Source organism: Pectinophora gossypiella, chromosome 12 (assembly GCF_024362695.1).
Source record: "Pectinophora gossypiella chromosome 12, ilPecGoss1.1, whole genome shotgun sequence".
Lineage (NCBI taxonomy): Eukaryota > Metazoa > Arthropoda > Insecta > Lepidoptera > Gelechiidae > Pectinophora > Pectinophora gossypiella.
This window is the reverse complement of record NC_065415.1, coordinates 252,256-273,021: the sequence shown is the minus strand read 5'-3', so window position 1 is coordinate 273,021 and position 20,766 is coordinate 252,256. Positions and strand designations below refer to the sequence as shown.

The window sequence follows — 20,766 nt, the reverse complement described above, 5'->3', positions numbered from 1 at the left end:
TGGTGCTACTTCCTGCAGAGGCCATCTAATTTTATTTTAAGCCTTCTTCTTCTATCGTGTGGGTTGTGAGGTGGAGTACTAACCTCATCACCCCTGGTGTCAGGGTTACTATTGAGCCGCCAAAGGCCCCTGACATGGCTCATGGTAACGACTACTTACTTACATCAGTAAGTAGTAACCGGGACCAACGGCTTAACGTGGCTTCCGAAGCACGGATCATCTTACTTTCGGACAATCTAGTGATCAGCCAGTAATGTCCTAACCAAACTAGGGACCACAAAGTAATTTTTGTGATATGTCCCCACCGGGAATCGAACCCGTGACCTCCGGATCGTGAGCCCAACGCTCAACCACTGGACCACGGAGGTCGTTTATTTTAAGTTATACCTGTCATTTTCTTATCCGTTGAAAAAGAAAGGGACGTGTAACCGACAGGCATAAAATGTATGGAATACACGTCAATTTTAAACAGAAATCTAAAACAACCGTCTAAAAATTTTACATCGGCCAATAACCCGACAGAATTAAGTAGACAGCACGTCAAACGGAATGCATACCAGCGAGATGCCTATTTTATTCGCACAGGTTATTCATTAATTTTAAAATTAACTTGTTGACAAGTCCGTCCCTTACCTTTTCGGCGGATAAGAAAATCACGGCTATAAGTTAAAATAAAATTAGGAGGTGTTTGCAGGACTCGGGACCATTGAGTTACTAGAACTACTTCAGATATATTGTATTTAGGCAGTTGCGTGTGCACGATATTTTATCTGTATAGTGTCTGTGTAAGAACGATATTTTATCATAGAATAAACAGTAATACTACGTATAGAAGGGACACTCCGCCCCGCACCGATCCGAACTACCTCACCCCACCCCCGGTTTCTATGAGAGTTACACAAGGTTACACACAGTTGCGTGTGCACGAAACTCCATCTGTGTATGAACGATATTTTAGAATAGAATTAACAGTTATACTACGTAGAAGGGACACTCCGCCCCCGCACCGATACAACCTTGATTATCTTATCCAGTTGTGGGTCACTTTAGTCTGCAAGAGTAAGGGAGAGCGTGGACAGTCTGTCTCGCTCGCACGCACGGAGTAAGGCGGTACACACTGCATGTGTGTAAATTAAATTCATCTTTTTTGGGGTTATGTATACGTTTTACAATAAAAAACCAGATAATATTTAAATATTTTAAATTTGTCAGAAAATAAATTTAAAGCTCATGTGAAGTTTTTATGTAAAAAAGCTTATTATAGGATGAATGATTAGCTAAATGATAAAAATGTCTGGTATTAAATATGTTACTCTAGTTATTGAATAACTTGTAATTGATTTAAAAGATGCGTTGCTGTTGGAGTATCTTGTCATTTCTTCTCCTCAGCCATAACACCTTGCGAAATGACGTAAATTTCAAAAATGTTACTTTGACCTTTAACAAGTTTCATCATCATCAGCCGCACGAAGCCCACTGCTGGGCATAGGCCTCCCTCAAGGATCTCCACGACGATCGGTCTTGCGCGTTTTAGTTTATCCATGATAATTACGTTGAATAAATGATTCTGATTTCTGAACGAGATTTTTGTATGTAGTGTCCGAAGTGTGACTTTAGATTGTCTTGCGATTATAATGGATGTGTTGTTTCCAGGATCACCTGCCTGCACCTGCCGCTGCAGTCCAAGTGGGTGCACGTGGGCACGGAGCGCGGGAACGTGCACGTGGTCAACATCGAGACCTTCGCGCTCAGCGGGTACGTCATCAACTGGAACAAGGCCATCGAAGTGTGAGTACCACCATATACATACATTATATTAAACAGAACGACCAGGGTGGTTAAAATGGCCACATCGAATCAATTCATCTAAGAAAGCAATACTTATTACTATTTCACATTTGTTTGCATTGCGCAGTTACTTTTATATGCGCAAATGTCAAATTGCAATATTGCTTTCTTAGATGAATTGCTTCGATGTGGCCATTTTAACCCCCCAGTTGAGTACAATTCGTAATTACATTTCAATAAAGATAACGTTTTACAAAAGCTTTTCAGCTCGGTAGCATTTAAATCAGTCAAAGTACGTAACGTTGTGACGAAATAAGATTTGAATGAACCAATACAATAAATACCTAACATTTTACTATAAGAGTGTTCGAAAAATAATTTTAATTAAAAGGAATCTCACTTACGAAAAAAGTTATTTTGTATTGACCTAATTATTTAAATAATACAATATAGGTACTTAAGTAAATAAAATATCGTAAATCGTTTATATTCTTAATAAAATACCATGAATCTTGTGTGCGTCAAGCTAGCGGCCTCAAAAAAAAAATGGGCACGAAAAAATAATTTGACCATACCAAAAAATAGTACTCTTATTGAAAAAAATAGTACCTGTTGTAAAAAAATTAGTACCATCACGGTTCTGGATTTATAGCCATGTTTTATTGCACTTGCTAGCTTGACGGTGAGCGAAATTTGGCGAGAGTTAACGACAAGGTCTTTCGCTTTGATTTAAACGCCAAAAAATAGTATCGAAATAGTACTCACCCCCTGCAAAATACCGAAAGTAGTACTTCAACGGTTCCAAAGTTATAAAGGTAGTTCTTTGATCCCGCTAGCTTGACGTTTTGAAAATACCTATTATCTGGGGAACGCTTGCATACTTCAGTATGTAACTAATGTCAATAAACTCGTATGAAATAGTACTCCCTACCATCATAATTTTGATCCGATTCTCTTTGTAGAAATGTTAAAAAATCATCATAACCTATGCCATACATTTGTTGTTGATACAGTCACGTAGACAATTACATAACCTCACAATTTATTCGTAAGTATTGCCATTTTGGAGGTCTACCCTACCATTTCTTTGCACTTCAGTGATGCTATTACAAAAAATTCCTATTGCATACACCCATATGCACTAATTTTAATAGAAAATGGCTGCATGGGTCTAGTTCTTATCGAAAACAATCTGTGATTTTAATACATCATAATACATTTTTAATCTGCTGTTTTATTTTATAATTTATACCTTCATGTTGAATTTGTTACGGATCGAAGTGTTTGTTAATAAACAATTTGCAGTATTTGTAGAATAACTCAAAGAGTTTCAACAATGATATTACTTTCATCTAACAACCCTGGCACTTCACCAATTTTTACCCAAAAATGGGGAAAAATACTGAAATCTGACAACATTCTTGACCATGTGTAATAATTTTGTTCGCGACTGTACTCGTCTTGATAAATGTATGACATAGGTTATAATGACTTTTTGACATATTTCTACAAAGAGAATCAGGTCCAAATTATGATGGTAGGGAGTACTATTTCATACGAGTTTATTGACATTAGTTACAAACTGAAGTATGCAAGCATTCCCCAGATAATAGGTATTTTCAAAACGTCAAGCTAGCGGGATCAAAGAACTACCTTTATAACTTTGGAACCGTTGAAGTACTACTTTCGGTATTTTGCAGGGGGTGAGTACTATTTCGATACTATTTTTTGGCGTTTAAATCAAAGCGAAAGACCTTGTCGTTAACTCTCGCCAAATTTCGCTCACCGTGAAGCTAGCAAGTGCAATAAAACATGGCTATAAATCCAGAACCGTGATGGTACTAATTTTTTTACAACAGGTACTATTTTTTTTAATAAGAGTACTATTTTTTGGTATGGTCAAATTATTTTTTCGTGCCCATTTTTTTTTTGAGGCTGCTAGCTTGACGCACACTGAATCTTGCCACAGACAGTTGTAGAATTTATCGTCTTCTTATCGTGTCGGTTGTGAGGTGGATTACCAACCTCAGCAACCCTGGTGTCAGGGTTATTATTGAGCCGCCAAAGGCATAATAAAGGCAGACATGGCTCACAAGAAAAATACCAAGTTATGTTATCTATCTATTCCCTCTCTAACTAAAGTGTATGTATAATGAGTAGTAAAATGTCTGGTATTTAATGTGTTCCTCTAGTTATTAAATACCTTGGAATGTATACCCTCATTTGTTTTTAAAAGATGTGTTGCTGTTGCAGTTTCTTGTCATTTCTTCTCCTCAGCCATAACACCTTGCGAAATGACGTAAATTCAAAAATGTTACATTGACTTTGAACAAGCTTATCCATGATAATTACGTTGAATAAATGATTCTGATTTCTGTATTCTATTCCATGCGAGTATGCAATCAAAACCAGTCAGAAGTGCTAAACTTTAATAGTATCCTTACTTGGAGTAACACAAACTATTCCACAAAACAAACACAGACCCCCAGCGCACTCTCGCTCGCCTCTGAACCAACAGAATGAAATCCTCTTCAAGAATTTAATTAAGACTTCCAAACAAACCGGGTTTAATCACAAAGCTATGTTTTTTATATAACTGACGTTCCCTGTATGGTCCCGGATAAAGAAATACTAAAATAAACTGTACTGCGGGGGTGTAGCGGAGCTTCGTAACCGAAATCGATATCGGATATCCGAAATTTAAAACTATTCGAAACCATAACTGTAACCGATATAAAAGTTCCAAATAGTTTCGGATAAGGACGGAATCTAAATAAGACAAGATCTTTTTATGCTGGGTGTTATTCAGGGCTTATTTCATACACTGTAACACTGCGACCTGTAAAATCTATTATGATGGCCGCCTTAAGCTGCAGTTCACTTCTAAGCCCTACCCTATCTATACAGAGTGTTAGTGACATCGTAACGAAAACTTTGAGAGCTGATTCAGATCATGATTCTGAGTTAATATCTAGTGGAATTTTCCATCGCAAAAGTATGGAACTGTAAATAATTTTCAGGAATTTCCGCTTGATATCAACTCAGAATCATGGTCTGAATCATCCCCCTCAGTATTCGTTACGATGTCAGTAACACCCTGTATAATATAAATGAGACACGTTAAAATAATAATGAAACAAAAACATGATAAACAAATACTTATCTCATTCTGTACATGAAACAAACTCGACAAAATTCTTCGCTTGTACGGAATTATCGTTCCATCCTTACGTATCCGATACCCATTAAATTGTAATTACATGAAGCTTAAACCCCTAATGAATGTTCGTATATATTCGTCCAAGTCGATATTTCTACCTCAAGCGGCCCTGGAGGCGTATTCACATAATACCAAACGCCGTGGCGCAGTAATTTATATACAATTTTCCTAATGAGCGGCCTCTCGCCGGTAATCAGCCCTCCGCCGGTGTTATTACTAAATACGCCGCTGGAAACTACTACTTGAGGTTTAACGAAGTAACGATAGACTATTTTCTTTACACCGCTGTTACATGTTATTACAACCATAACATAATTTCTGTCCTTGTAATAATATATGGTCTTGGTTATAATCAATGGTAAATATCGATTGGATTTCAAATTGCTGTCGATGTCGTCGGGAAATGATTTGCCGGTCTATATTCTAAGATATTTTCGTAAATTGCCGTAAATTGTTAAAGACATGGCTTCAAATCACCGTTTTCAGATATTCATAGTAACACAAAGAAGAATTACGATTACTTCCTTCACAATCATGTCAAGGTTTTCTCATTGAAATTCTAACACGCCAAACACTCGCTTCCACTCTGAACTCCCTAAAATATCATACTATAGCTAGGTACCTAAGTAAAGTTAGTGACTACGAAGTGCTACGCGTTACGGCGTAGTAAAGTTGCTACGTCGTACAAAAGCGACCGTATGCCATCTTGAGTCTGAGTTGCCGAAAAGAGGAGGCGGTAGGATGACGTCACGGGCGCCATTAAAACATGTCCGCGGGCTCGTAAAAAGTTGTCCTACAGAATTACATGCAAATGTCTGTTTTATTTGTGTTCGTACCGCAGCGGCACAGATTAGATCGTACTCGTACAAGCCGGTGTCTTTAATGTTTTATTCCCACAAAGGATGTTCTTTCGGGGTTTTTCCCACGTTCTAACGTCGCAAGCTTAAGGAATATGTAAAAACATGTGCTTTGACGTCACTGTTTTTTCTTCTCTTCGTGTTTTTACCTGTTGTTTTAAAGCGTTTGACTTAATAATATTACAATTGCCATACATTTTATTGCGTAGTATAAAATTTACTTAGTAATGACGTATAACTACTTCACACATATCTTCACGCCTTTATCCTCGATGGGGTAGACAGTGGTATATACATGCGGCACGATGGTATCCCGACGTGCCGGCAGAGTAGAGGAATGATTGGTGATAAAATATATATAGTTTATTAATAACACTTCACAAACAAATCCAGAATTAGAGGGCACAGGCAAAGCTAAACAGTATAATACGGGGTGTTAGTGACATCGTAACGAATACTGCGGGGGATGATTCAGACCATGATTCTGAGTTCATATCAAGTGGAATTTTCCGTCGGAAAATTCATGATTTTTTTTTAGTTTTTTTTAAATTATTTTCAATTCTATACTTTTGCGAAGAAAAATTCCACTTGATATTAACTCAGAATAATTAGCTGAATCATCCCCCTCAGTATTCGTTACGATGTCACTTACACCCCGCACAAGTACATACTGTAGCCATACAAGTAGGTATGGGTGTTAGTGACACCGTAACGAATACTGAGGGGGATGATTCAGACCATGATTCTGAGTTGAAATCAAGTGGAATTTTCAGTCGGAAAATTCATGAAAATTTTTGTTTTTTTTTTAAGTTATTTTCTGTTCCATACTTTTGCGAATCTCAGAATCATGGTCTCAATCATCCCTCAAAGTTTTCGTTACGATGTCACTAATACCCTGTATATTTATGTTGTTCTTATGAAGTCAGTGTCAGTGTAAAATTAAAGGAAATGCGGAATGAAATGAGAATTTCGTAATTTAAAATGATTGACGGTCAGAACGAAAGGCCAGTATGTGCAGAGTTTGTACTCTGCTATGTGCAGAGTTTGTATTCTGCTACATACATTATGATAATTATACATCCACTCCTCGCCAGCTATGTTTAAGTTCCACGGACTAGAAGGGGCGAGCCTTCAACACAACACAAAACCACGTGATACAAATTTTATCTATGATCCAAACACGTGATTCCAATTATAACTACTTGAAGTTCTCATAAATTTAATTCCCACGGTCAATTTTCTACTTCACAAACTTCGGTTTTGTTACTTTGAACCTTTCCACCTGTAATGGGTCTACCTTTTAACCTGTAAATTATTAATTTGGACTATCCCTTAGGTCGGCTGAACGCTGGGTTTACTATATCTAAGGCTGATCTTGTTAGACCCTAGATGGCCCTCTGGGATAACAAGTATTAAATAATTACCTGACCCGCTGGTTCGCCTAGTCTGGGACATTTTTTACTCCGGAATTACGGTTTTAATGTTAAATATTATTATAAAGGCTGCTTTAATCCTGAAGATTGAACATGTCTAGTTTTGGTTAGTACTCATACACTCATAAGCAATATATGTACCCACTTTAAACCCTGTCAAATTAACATATTTCACATTTAGTAAGACTTTCAATTCTGTGTGTCAATAAAAGTTAATGTGATATGATACCAAAGTGTATAGGTACCTATTAATGCTCGTAACCGTATGTAACAAAAATTAATTAGTTTGGTTAGCATATTGCTGATCACCCGAATGTCCGAAAGTAATATAATTAGTGCTTCGAACGGCACGTTAAGCACCGGCTACTATTTACTTTAGTAAGTATGTCGTCGTTACATGAGCCGGGCAAGAGGTCTTTGGCAGTTCAAAAGTACCTGTTGACACACGGGTTGATGCGGTCGATCATTGAACTCAAAACCCGCAAAAAAAAGAAGATCTTAAAATCTATACTCTAAATTAGCTACTAGATAGTTGTAACAATAAAATATGAAATAATTATGTCGGATATGGTAGTTTATTATTATTATTATTGCGTATGGCAGACAAAAATAAAATATCCTGCGTGGAGCATATATCCAGCTTAAGCTCCCCTAACCAAGTTATTATTTAACGATAATTATCCAATAGTTCTTTTTTATTAAGATCATTTTTAAATATTTTATTTTTGCGAAATAAGAATGCGTTTTTTTTATCTGTGTATTACAAAATTCGAAACACGGGCGGCCATGATTAAGCTTCGTGTGACGTCACATTTTACAAAATAATCAAAAACTCTCTGTCAGGTTTCAAGTGAGGGTGTCTGTGTGGTTTCAGTGGTGTGTGTTTGACAATTTCTTTGTTTATTGAACTGTGACGTCACTGGGCAAAATGTCACGTTGCCAACCGTTTTCGAAATTTAAACTATTACATACATACATACATAAACTCACGCCCGTAATCCCAAATGGGGTGGGCAGAGCCACAAGTAATCAAAGACAACTTGCAGCCACTGTTGATACGAAGTCCTAAGATGGATATGATGAACCTTATGGTGATAAGGGATCAGCCTATCGCCCATAACATTAGTCCATCATGTTAGAGGACGCAATCCCTCTGTCGGTTTTTACGACATGCCCGGGAAGACAAGCAGCTGAACGTGTTCTATGTTTTTTATTTGCTCCCAGAACAGCATAGAAGCAAAACTATTAAATAAAAAAAAAGTTTTTTTTCTATTACATAAAGCTTTTTCGAGAAAATAAAATATTTTAAGAGGTATTAAATAAGCAATTGTAATATTTAAAATACTTATCCGAAAATTGACAAGTACCCAATTGCATCTTTGTCGTATCATTTAGGAATGAGTGTGTTCATTGTAATATTGAAACGTGTATTTTAATTCATTGGACCCCTTATAATACCCACACGAGCACCAGCTTTCATACGACAAGTTTCACAACTATGGAGAGTGTTCCTTTTATACCTTGAGAATTATTTATAATAAGCCTGAAAGGGATATTCCAGTGCTTTTAATACCTTTGCCTTTGACACCTTTAAGCTAAGTTGTTTTACTAAGTTTATTAACAGTACTTTGTAGAAATAAATTGACCACACTCGTACAGGTGTAGGTACAAGAATTTTGAAATCAAAGCACATAGTAGAACCACCAGACGAATTGGCGCATTAGGGCTAATTCTCATTATGGCAACCGACTCGCAAATGGACTTCTTCTCATTATGGCAACTTCACGAGTATGTCGCATATATAAAATATAAATAAATATACAAACATAAATAATGATCCGTGGAGCCCAGTTGGTAGACTGCTTGCCTCTCACTTTGAGGTCGCAGGTTCGACTCCAGCACAGGCCTAAATCAATGATTGTCGAATTTGTATTATGAATTCATATTTGGAACGACGATTTCCCTCATTCAGCGGACGTATTGCAGGGTCGATTATTTCTTTCAGACGACATCTTGAGCCTGTTGTCTTAAATTTTTGTACGGGGTGAGAGCCCATGTGATCTCGCGGGATCCCGATCTCGCGAGATCTCGTCAAATTTTCGGGATCAATCCCGAAGCATAATATGACGAGATCCCATTCGAGACTGACGGGATTGGGTGAATCTCCTTAAGTTATACTTTTTGTTTTGATTATGCTAATTTCCAAAGAAAACTTAATTATTTAGTTAGTTCAAGAATAAAGGCTTTGATATCTTTCAAAAAATATTTTGTTTTAACTAACTTCGCTATCACAAACAAGCAGTTTTCATTGTTTTCAGCGATCCTAACTTTACATTATTTATGAACTAAATGAAATCCCGAAAATTTCGGGATCTCGCGGGATTGATATTTCCAATCCAGCGGGATCTCGAGTCGGGATTGCATTCCCTACATAAGACACAAATCTACAATAACTTACGTGGAAAAAAGGCTGGTTATATCCATCTGCCGGTCCTTCGCAAATATATTGTTACACATAGCACATTCCATGGTATAGCACACAGTATCGTGTTGTCCGTATATGTGTCCCGGCCGTCAGTATTAGTAGGCATTAACGTCCGGTGATCTGTGGTAATGGGCGCGAGTGTCCACAGGACGCAGGTGCTGCGATGAGATAACAGCCGCCGCGCGTGGTGCGAGCGATAACCGCACTCCTAATATCATCTTCTATATTGTGATATATATATATTGCGATCGAAAATTCCACTTGACATTAACTCAGAATAATGAGCTGAATCATCCCTCTCAGTATGCGTTACGATGTCACTTACACCTCCTACAAGTACATACAGGTAGCCATACAATCAGGTATGGGTGTTAGTGACACCGTAACGAATACTGAGGGGGATGGTCCAGACCATGATTCTGAGTTGATATCAAGTGGAATTTCTTGTCGGAAAATTCATGTTTTATTTGTGTTTTTTTAAATTATTTTCCGTTTCATATTTTTGCGACGGAAAATTCCACTTGATATCAACTTAGAATCATGGTCTGTATCATCCCTCGAAGTTTTCGTTAAGATATCCCTAACACCCTGTATATAGTTCTTATGTCTCGCTCCACACAGTCGTCCGGAGTGCCGGGTTTAATAGCTTCCTACGATAACGGTACCGACGCCATTATTATTTTACAACACCACTGACGTCACAATGTGAAGAAAGTACTTTAGATATAACAATAACGCAACATAACTGCTCAGCCTGTACTACCCATATGGATACAGGGATGGATGGGCGTAGGGTCCATAATGGTATTTTATAATGTCACCTCTATCCACCCGTCCGTTATAGCCCTGTGTTAGGGAGATAAATCCGTAAGAGCCCTGTTCGGAGAACGCGTTACTTTTATCGTAGCGTCCCTGGTTCGAAGCCCGGAAGCTAAACCACTGAATTTAACTATGTTAGGCAATAATAATAATAAATTTATTTATACATTCAGGGAGAAAACACGTGACTCCCGCTCCGGCTCGTTCCTGGTCCAAAGGCTGGCCATTGCCATTCAACGCGGTAATGCGGCTAGTGTTGTGGGCACCTTTGCTCCGGGAACAGTGAGGGGCGGGTTATTTAATGACTAGTTTTTAAGTTTGTTTTTGTGACGTATTGTTATATTAGATTTTTTTATACATTGTTTTAAGTTTACGCAGTTATTATCATATTTAAAACACATAAGGGTTCTTAACGCGTTTAAAACAGGAATATGAGACTCCCGATATTTCGACACTGTTGCAAGTGCCATGATCACGGGATGACTGATGAGATTGGAGTGGATTAGTCGTGGAGTAATAAGTTTATTTATTTCACACACATATATGAATCACAAGTTTTTTGCTACATAGAATAATCATTCAGTGATGTAAACAGAACTGGTTTATGGTGTAAGAATTTACAATTCAGCTTTAAGGTCAGCTGTAAGGACTCTGCCTGTTAAACTAGGTTGAAACTGTATCTTGAGAGACAGTGTCGTTCAGTCATCCAACATAAAAAAAAAATCATGTTGAATTCATGTTTAGATCATAGATAATTGATACTACGTCTCCTATTACAGGCTTAAACATATATATTTCTTTTTTGACGTGACTTATTGTAGATTTGCCTCAGATGGCATTAACTACTTGGCCGGAGACGGGACTTAAACACAGCTGGCGAGTGTGTAGTATACACCTCTGCCTACCCTTGTGAGTATACGGACGCGATGAATGAACCGTATGACGTATGCAGGTATGACGAATTTATCAATCTATGATGTTTTTTACTATATTTTCGTAATCATTTCGAGATTTCAAGTTGTTTATTTCATCTATCGAACTAAACTATAATACTAATGAATAGTGTTAGCTTCCATCAATCCTAAAATGCGTATGGCATTGACGTTCTCATTGTTCGACAGCAAAAATATCGAAAGACGAACTGAAATGTCTTTAAACCCGACTCTAACTCGTGTCGCACACGAACCACGGGAAATGTACCAATTGTACCGTACAAGGCGCAATACCTTAGCGCTCCAACTGCCAGGAAAAAAACGATCAAATAAAATAACAAAACATATTTCACGCCGCTTTTCGAACGCCGAATAAAAGCTTTCAGCACCAGTGATGTGCTGTTGCCTGGAATGTTCTTACTTTGGTTTTGTGTAAAAAGAGCTTTATTACCTAGCCTTTAAGTAGATAGTATCAGAGCACAAGAAAGATAATTTGAAAAAAATAATGCTTACAGTGTTTATTTATTTATTTATTTAGGTACACATACAGCAATACATATGTTCCAATGTTATACAGTATACAGTCACGAGGAATATCATATACCCACTTTAGAACCCTGTCGCACTAACATATTTGACATTTAATGAGACTTACGGGTCAATTTGTCGAAAAAGTTAATGTGACAAAGTATCAAAGTGTGTACATATTAGTATTCGTGACCGTACATATACACTATGTGGAGAAGAAGGGGAAAACCAATAAGAGCTTACATGGAAAAAAAAGAGAAGGCGAACGTCGTGTCTTATAAGGAAGTCAAAGAATTGGCCTTTGGTGGACAAGAATGGAGAATGCTACACCGACAAGAGCGTGGCTCTTAAATTAATGCTGATGTACTTATTATTAAAGAGATTTTACAACAGGAATATTCCCACTTTGGGAATCACTGTTCAGCACCCTCGCTGGTCATTAGCCGTATATCATCTATCGGAACATATCCACGGTTCACTTTACGACTCAAAATTGCGATATAGCAGATTGCAAATCGTACTTTTTACAACCAAATATAAAGTGCACATTATTTTCTAACAACGTCGGGAATATAATGTCTATAACGTGAAACCGTAACGCGGTGTATTGCGAACGTAAAAGTAACGGTTACGTTGCGCTGATAACGTATCGCGCGTTACGTCACGTACTCGTAATGTCTACGTGATATGTACGTGGTTGATCTGTCTGTCGGCTTGCAGGCAATGTGTCAAGCTATGTCACGTTATGGCATATTGTATGGCATGATATTAACGACATAGTTGTGACACAGTTCAGCGATTTTAATATGGTACTTGTATACTTTATTGTAGTAGGATTAATGCCGTAGAAAGGAGGTCGTTGCGTAAAATTGCATAAAAGAGAGATGCGGTGTAAAAGACGACATGGTGACTAAGATTGAGAAGGGAATGTTAGGTTGGTTTGGAACGTAGAGCGGATGAAGGATAATATAAAAATAGGATTATGAAAGCAGTATATAAAGCGAAGGTTGGTGGTAGCTCTATCACTGACAAAGGAAGACCTAGAAGGACGTATATTGACCAAATTGGAGATGTCCTTAGAAAAGGTTTAGTACGATCTACTCTGAACCGGCGTGCGTGTATGAAGCGATTGATGAATGTGGAGGAAGCAAGAGAAGTGTGTCAGGATCAAAACGAATTGAGTTAAACGAAGTGAGTTATGTATGTATGTATTATATAGTGTAATCACCATCATTAGTTTAAGAGCCACGCTCTTTTCGGTGTAGCATTCTCCATACTTGTCTACCAAAGGCCAGTTCTTTGACTTCCTTATGAGACACGACGTTCGCCTTCTCTTTTAATTTGTTCCATGTAAGCTCTTCTTGGTCTTCCCCTTCTTCTCCACATAATGTATATATTGTATGATGGTGTAGTGTATGTGGAGGTGTGCTGCATTGTGTGACGGATGCAGCAGAGACTATTGAGGGATCTTAAACTAGATAATACACAGCAGGATATTCTTGCCATACGCAATAATAAACGAAATAAATATTTTACTTACTTACTCCACACATATTATTGTAGTTCGAGACAATATTAATGGAGAAACAATATGTCGACCACCATCGGTAGCGCGGCCATTATCGCTGTATGTAACACCGGATATTGGTTTGGGTTTAATTTGGTTCCATTAACACACGCGTTTTTACTGTTAATGCCCGTAATGGTCGATCAATAGACCGTCAATATGAACACCAGCACAATTTTCATATAAAAGCATTTATTAATAGTGTAGGTGTAATGGGGTCTTACACCTAGCAAATAAAAGACTCCATTCGTGTAGTAAAATGAATTGTCCTTGTTATTTTCGGGATATCTAATTATGTATACAAAATGTCTACGCAACTAGTGGTAGGTTTGCACATTATAAGCTTATTATCTATCAATTAAAAAAGGACAATTTAAAGTAAAATATGCAGTACGCGCATGCGCGGCGCAATCGTTCCTCTGCGCCCGCGCGTCGCTTTCCACCCCGGAAACTTTGCGCGAGCTATAAATACGACCGGCCTGACCGCGTCTCGGTTTTGCTCGTCGCGGCGTCGAAGAGTGCAGACGTGCGCGGAGCGCGCCGCTACAATAGTAATATTTTTCACCTCTCTGAAACGACTAATATAGGTACAACTTACATAAAGCCTGTGGCCAGTGGTTGAGCGTTAGGCTCACGATCCGGAGGCCCCGGGTTTGAATCCCAGAAAACCACTATATGATCCCTAGTTTGGTTAGGACATTACAGGCTGATCTGATTGTCCGAAAGTAAGATGATCCGTGCTTCGCATGACACGTTAAGCCGTTGGTGCTAGTTACTACTTAACTGATGTAAGTGAGTAATTGTTACACGCGCCATGTCAGGGCCCTTTAGCGGCTCAATAGTAACCCTGACCCCAGGGTTGATGAGGTTGGTAAACCACCTCGCAACCACACGATACGATACGATAGAAGAACAACAACATGCGACACATTATATGTATAAATATTATACATTATACAGATATAACATACTTAATTTATGATAAATTATCACAGTAAAGGTGTTATATTTTTAAAGTCTCAGGTTGAAATCCCTCGAAGGAGCTTTATAAAAACTTGTCATTTTTCCTTCTTCAGTGCTAATCGCTTTCGATATATTTTGGTCCGTTTCATCCAGACATAACACTCTCTGACATTGCCCTGATTCGAGAGAATCTAGGAATAGAAATTTTACCTCAACAGTCTCAGACATTTTATCGTAAAATTATTAAGTGACAAAGCCTTCAGCGCTTCTCGTTTGGCTCTTAATACACAAAAAATAAAGACGACAAAGGAATGACGCTTGTTATACTTTTGTTTCTGTTTTACACAGCTCAATTTTCTCTGTCAGTCGACGGGTTTTTGAGCTGATAAGCATTCCCGAGAGGGCTAGAGCGATGCAATCACCCGACGCTAACAGCTTTGCCGTTTCTAGCTATTTTAGCTGCAAGTTTGTTATTTTAGCTGCAAGTCGGCTATTTCAGCTGCAACTCAGCTATTTGAGCAGTGAGCTTGTAACAGATACTGTTTGTGCGAGGATGTTGATCTGGTTACGTATGCAAGGCCAAACTACAGGTGATGTGATGTGAGTTTAAATGCTTGCAATCTATCTTTGATGACATCAGACAAGTTAAACTACGATCCATTTTAGAAAACATAATGTTTAAAATATTTTTAGGGTAGCCCCCTGTTACACGGGAGTTATAACTTGCGAGGAGTGGGTATATTGTGTTCAGTATATATACATTTCTAACTACCCCTTTGAGGATTCAGGTGTTATGCTATGTTATGTGTAAAATATTTAGATAAAACAACAAGCAACAGAGGTAATCTGACATAAAGTTCAAAATCATTCAAACGTTATTTAGTTGATATTTATACAGATATTCATTGTAAAATAATGGTCAGGTACTTGTGTTTTTTATTTGTAAATATACAGTTGCTAGAAATTACTACAAAAAAGTAACTACTCTACAACAGTCTCCAAAATCCCGTCATGAAGTTACGTACCGATAGTAGTTATGTTCCAAGCCATGAAACTTTGATGGCCACGTTAAAGTTTTACACCATCGATACGGGTCACACATGCCGTAAACCAATAAATAACATTAAAAGTGATTTCATTATGTACAATTTTACTAAGTTTACTACACGCGTGACACTTTTAAACACTTAACACATTGTTTTAAATTTACGCGGTTATTATCATAATTAAAACACATAATAACTTTTTTGGTTCTTACCGCGTTTAAATTATGATTGACTTCTTCTCTTCTATCGTGTGGGTTGTGAGGTGAATTACCAACCTCATCAACACTGGTGTCAGGGTTATTATTGAGCCGCCAAAGGCCCCGGACATGGCTCATGTAACGACTTCTTACTTACATCAGTAAGTAGTAACCGGGACCAACGGCTTAACGTGCCTGCCGAAGCACGGATCATCTTACTTTTTGGACTATTAGGTGATCAACCTGTAATATTTTAACCAAACTCCCGCCGCCATGTGATTGGCTTGTCAACTTAGTTTTATACTAAAATATAGCTCTAACACACACTACCATCATTTGACAATACCCCAGGGCGAGCGTCGCCCAAAACCACGCATAAATTGATATTGCATAACAAAACCGTAAATTAATATAAGCCCGGAAGGCTCCGAGTTTGGAAACGCATTTGTAAAATTAATTGATTAAAAGTTCCGCATTGTTCCAATACTCGTCCCAACAAAGTTATTTCCATATAAACTCTCAACGCGCCTGTTGTAAATAGAGAGCCTAACACAAAAGCAAAACCAATACTAAAAGGCTGGAAGGGTATTAAGCCTTTGCTCGTACACAAACAAGATGAGAAAAACCACACGGTATTGTCTCCCGATGATGGAGTTAACACGACAACAACAAACGCTGTCCCATTGTAACGGACAAATTGAATCGAAGCTCCATTGTGGTTGGTTTATGACGCATCTTATGGAAGATGCCCCAGAACCCCATTGGGGTATAACCCTCGATATTGATTGCGGCTTTTAACGTCCCGGGTCGAAGCACGTACGTCGTAAACTGCGAGTGTATTCGTAAGAGAAACCACCTCACATACCCTTGTGATTCATATATCGAAGCTGTAAATTAATAGATTTAACCAATGCGTTCGACACTATAGCAGTGCTACATTTTTCTTGCTATTAATACTCATGAATTTTAGAAGGCTTTACAAAAAGTTTTTGGAAAAATCTTACACACAATACAATCTTAGAACTCAAACCAAATTATCTCAGGGTTACATAATTAGGGACTTAAGATATGTATGAGAATAGAAACGCTAATTTCCGCACATGAGCAGGATTAATACAAAAAACACAATCACTATTATTTGCTACAATGATTTTCACAATTTCAAGCAATGTATCAACGTCAATAATTATATTATTGTGGTGCTGGTAAATTAATTTACCAATATTGCTGTATATTATGAAAACGAAGGTCACAAATTGATCAACCTGTGTAATGGTTCCTGTTTCGCATTAATTTTCCTCTTGAAAAGCAATTATTTAAGATCAAAAGGTGCGAGTAATCGTGAATCGCTCTGGGAATATCACAAATTGAATAAAAGGAGTACGATACAGTTTGAATTAAATTTTGTTTGGTTCATTAATTATATCTCGACGTTGCATGTTTATATTTCCACGTTCGAGATTTACATGATATAATATCTGTGACTTGTGATATATAATATCTGTGTATAGGAAAGAAGTTGACAGTAATCAAAGTGATATCAGAAGCGGCGCTTGTTGTTAACTCGAAGTGCGATGAGAACATATCCAATCTCCTTTTATGGGTTACAGCATACTTATAGATAGAAGAGAATAAAATTCCGTATAATTTCATTAAATGCGACACGTCTTGCAAGATCCACGCTCACATATAGATGGAGTGAGCCAAACACAATCTTGTGAAGTGGAAGCAGTTGAACTAAGTGTGCTAAGTTTGTTTGTTTGTTTGCAAATCGTTAAAGTAGTTGGCAGTATACGAGCGTCTAATTGCAGTCCCGCTAATCTGTTTAACTAGCTCGCCGCCCGGCGCTACGTGACCCGGCTACCACTATTTCACCTCTATCTACCTCTATATATCCTCCAAATTCTGCAACTTTTGCCTCTGGAATACTAAGTTTTGTATTACCATTCCCAATGGCACTGTTATTGCTTCCTATATTCCCTTTATAGCAGTTAATATTAGAGTCTCGTACCCGGGTTTTGATATACCAATTTCTGTAAAGTATAATATTTGAACGTCAATTAAACTCTTAATCAATTCTCGTAAGTACTATACAACTGAAAGAAGCGATATTACTTAGTGAACGGACCCCAATAGAACCTTTTTCCAATCAATCCAATATTACTTAAAACAAATTTGTTTTCTTGGAAACGCTTTTTAGAAATTGTTTGAAGGTCGCTGTAACAAGTCGACGCGATATTTCCGCGTCGCCGCCGGCGGGGCGTGCATAATTTAGACGGGGGGAGGATGTTTAACCAAAAATTGTAATCACAATTTATGTTCGCTTCGTTGCTCTGTTAATGAGGAATAATTGTATTGACTCTTTTGAACACACTGGGGGTTGAGGGGGGGTGCTTACCTGTTTAGGGTGTGGGTGAGGGTGCGTTAGCAAATTACTCTGTCACCAACATTGAGCCCTTTGTGCGCAGTACACCTGCCAAATGGAAACTATGCGAACACGAGCTAATTGAAATTGCAACTGTGAGATGTGAAATTCGACAACCGCGGCGCTTATGTTTGTAAAGTTTCCCATAGTGCGATTGTACGAGTAACTACAATGACAATACGGCTAATCGTTGAACCGCCGCATTACAAAACGGCCCTGTTTTTGAAAACAGCTAGCCGTAATGTAATACAACGGATTATACAATCCGACTGCGACATGACTATCGACCCGATTGTCATAAAATATTAAAAGAATAATGAAGATGTAATATTTACGTTTAAATTGCTAATACACGTATAAAGTAACGTCTGTAATTCCTGTTTGTGCAGAGAACCAAACCGTGTTTTCGTGACTTTTACATTTGCCTCTAGCAGCATTCACTATTTGGCCGCACGAAAGTATTTACGTGGGCAAAATTGCCTGAGTCTCAAGCAATAACGGACACGTTGCAACACAAAACGCTTTATCGACAAAAGTTTTAATAAAACTGTAACTGGTACAATACTCGATCTCAATAAATCAATCATGTTCGCGTCAAGCGTTCCATTTTTGTTTCACTCCAACACACACGCAAAATAGGCGCACAGACGTCGAGTTGCGGAAACCGGCCCGCGAATACCAATACCACTCCAACACACGATCACAAAATGTCCCGGATATCATAACTTTATACACAGTACAATAAAACACTAAAAACAATTACAAAAGTTACAAGAGAAGCGCAATCAATGCAATATATAATAAAGTTTAGCCGTTTAGGCTGTGCGTTGATATGTCAGTCAGTTTCTCCTTTTATATATTTAAAGAAAAGAAGATAGATTAGATTTTTTCATACAAATGTTTTTTCGCGGTAACTCCTGTTCCCGTAAGAATTTTGCAATATCCTGTTGCAACTAAGCTTAAAGTTAACCAAGGTACCTGCATGCCAAATTTCAAGCGTCTAACTTAAGCGGTTTAGATTTTTCATACAAAAGGATTTTCCCGCAAATTCCCGTTTCCGTGGGAATTCCGGGAATTCCTTTCTTAGTGCACCTCTACGGTACCAAAGACACGTCCCTTCCAAATTTCAAGTGCCCACGTTTAGCCGTTTAGGCTGTGCGTTGATATGTCAGTCAGTCAGTTTCTCCTTTTATATATTTAGATTAGATAACTGTATTTTGTATGAAAAAAAAAGCATACACCACAACTACTGACAACTACTGAGTTGTAGCTGCAATCGTTAAAGTTCCTTTAATAATTATTATGTAAGTAGGTATTTTACCCCCAGGCCGTTTGTAAGCCGGACTCCGCAGTCAAGCTTACGATATACATGCCGCAGCCTTTTGTTTGAGTGTAGGAAGAATAGCTCGGTGTGGTCGCGGCTTTGTTCTTGGCTTCCATTGTAACATCGCCAGAGACGCGAGTAGATATAGTTTATTTTTAATTTCGTTAATAATGTAAACGCAAAGACTTCATTCTATAAAGCCTTGTCGTGTACCATTGTAAGTTGCAACTTTTAAAATAAATATAGCAATATTTTGAATGAAGAACCCTTTGTAAAATTTACTGAATTAATTAATTTCCGCCGGAACAAACAACAAACTGTCGGGAAATTAGATTTATTACAAGATTAGCGTTCCTTTCGAAAACAAGTTACCTTAAAATATTAATTGACGGGTTTTTAATTTTTAACTTTCATGAAGATGCCAATCAGAAAACTAAATACAAATAAAATAATTATTATCTATCTACTTATTATGCGCTTTCGTGTCCCCGGATTCCAACTCTGTTGTTTTGTTTGAGCTGTATTTTCATGATTTTTTTGTAGGTAATTACGTATTCGACCGGAGCATCCAACCTTCCGGCCAAGTAGTTAATGCCGTCTGTGGCAAATTTACAATAAGTCACTTAAAAGGAGCATCCAACCCTGTGTGATGGGTTACAACACATTATACTTATGCGTGTAGTTTCTTTTTTTTTGACCCAGTCAAATACCTGAGCGATATAAGGTAAAATACTACATAATAAAGAATAATACTACGTAGGACAGTAACACCCCGTCCCGCACCAATTCGTATCGGGCGCCGACCTCACCCCCTCTGGGTCTTACTTTAGTGTTCGATAGCCGTAAACCGCTATCAAGTCCAAATCAAGTGCGCAGACTGTGTCTCGCTCACTATTAAAGAACGCGATTTTTGTCCCTTTCCCTTTTTGTATTTTTTTATTTGGAAAGTCCGGGGCGCGATAGAAGCTTAATTTCCAACTCGGATTTCCATGTTGAATGAAAGAGATATAAAGAGAAACAACAAAAAGAAATGTAAAGGGAGTCAAACAGAGAATGTAAATAAAACAAAAAGCGAGGTTGAATGATCAATGGAGTGAGGAAAGCTGAACGGTCGCAGCCTGCGATTGTCGACTTCATTTACTCTTGAATAGGTACCTACCTATTGACTTATTTTTCAACAAA

The 20,766-nt window shown here is 37.9% G+C and overlaps 1 protein-coding gene across 6 annotated transcripts in view; it reads left to right on the top strand.

Annotated features, from left to right (window-relative positions):
* LOC126371440 (syntaxin-binding protein 5) overlaps positions 1-20,766 on the top strand; it is a 376,707-nt gene that overhangs the window by 319,386 nt on the left and 36,555 nt on the right. For all 6 annotated transcript variants that reach the window (XM_050016735.1, XM_050016730.1, XM_050016729.1 and 3 more), the window contains exon 4: positions 1,654-1,788. In XM_050016735.1, coding sequence (XP_049872692.1) covers positions 1,654-1,788 — 135 coding nt within the window. The remainder of the gene's footprint in view (positions 1-1,653; positions 1,789-20,766) is intronic.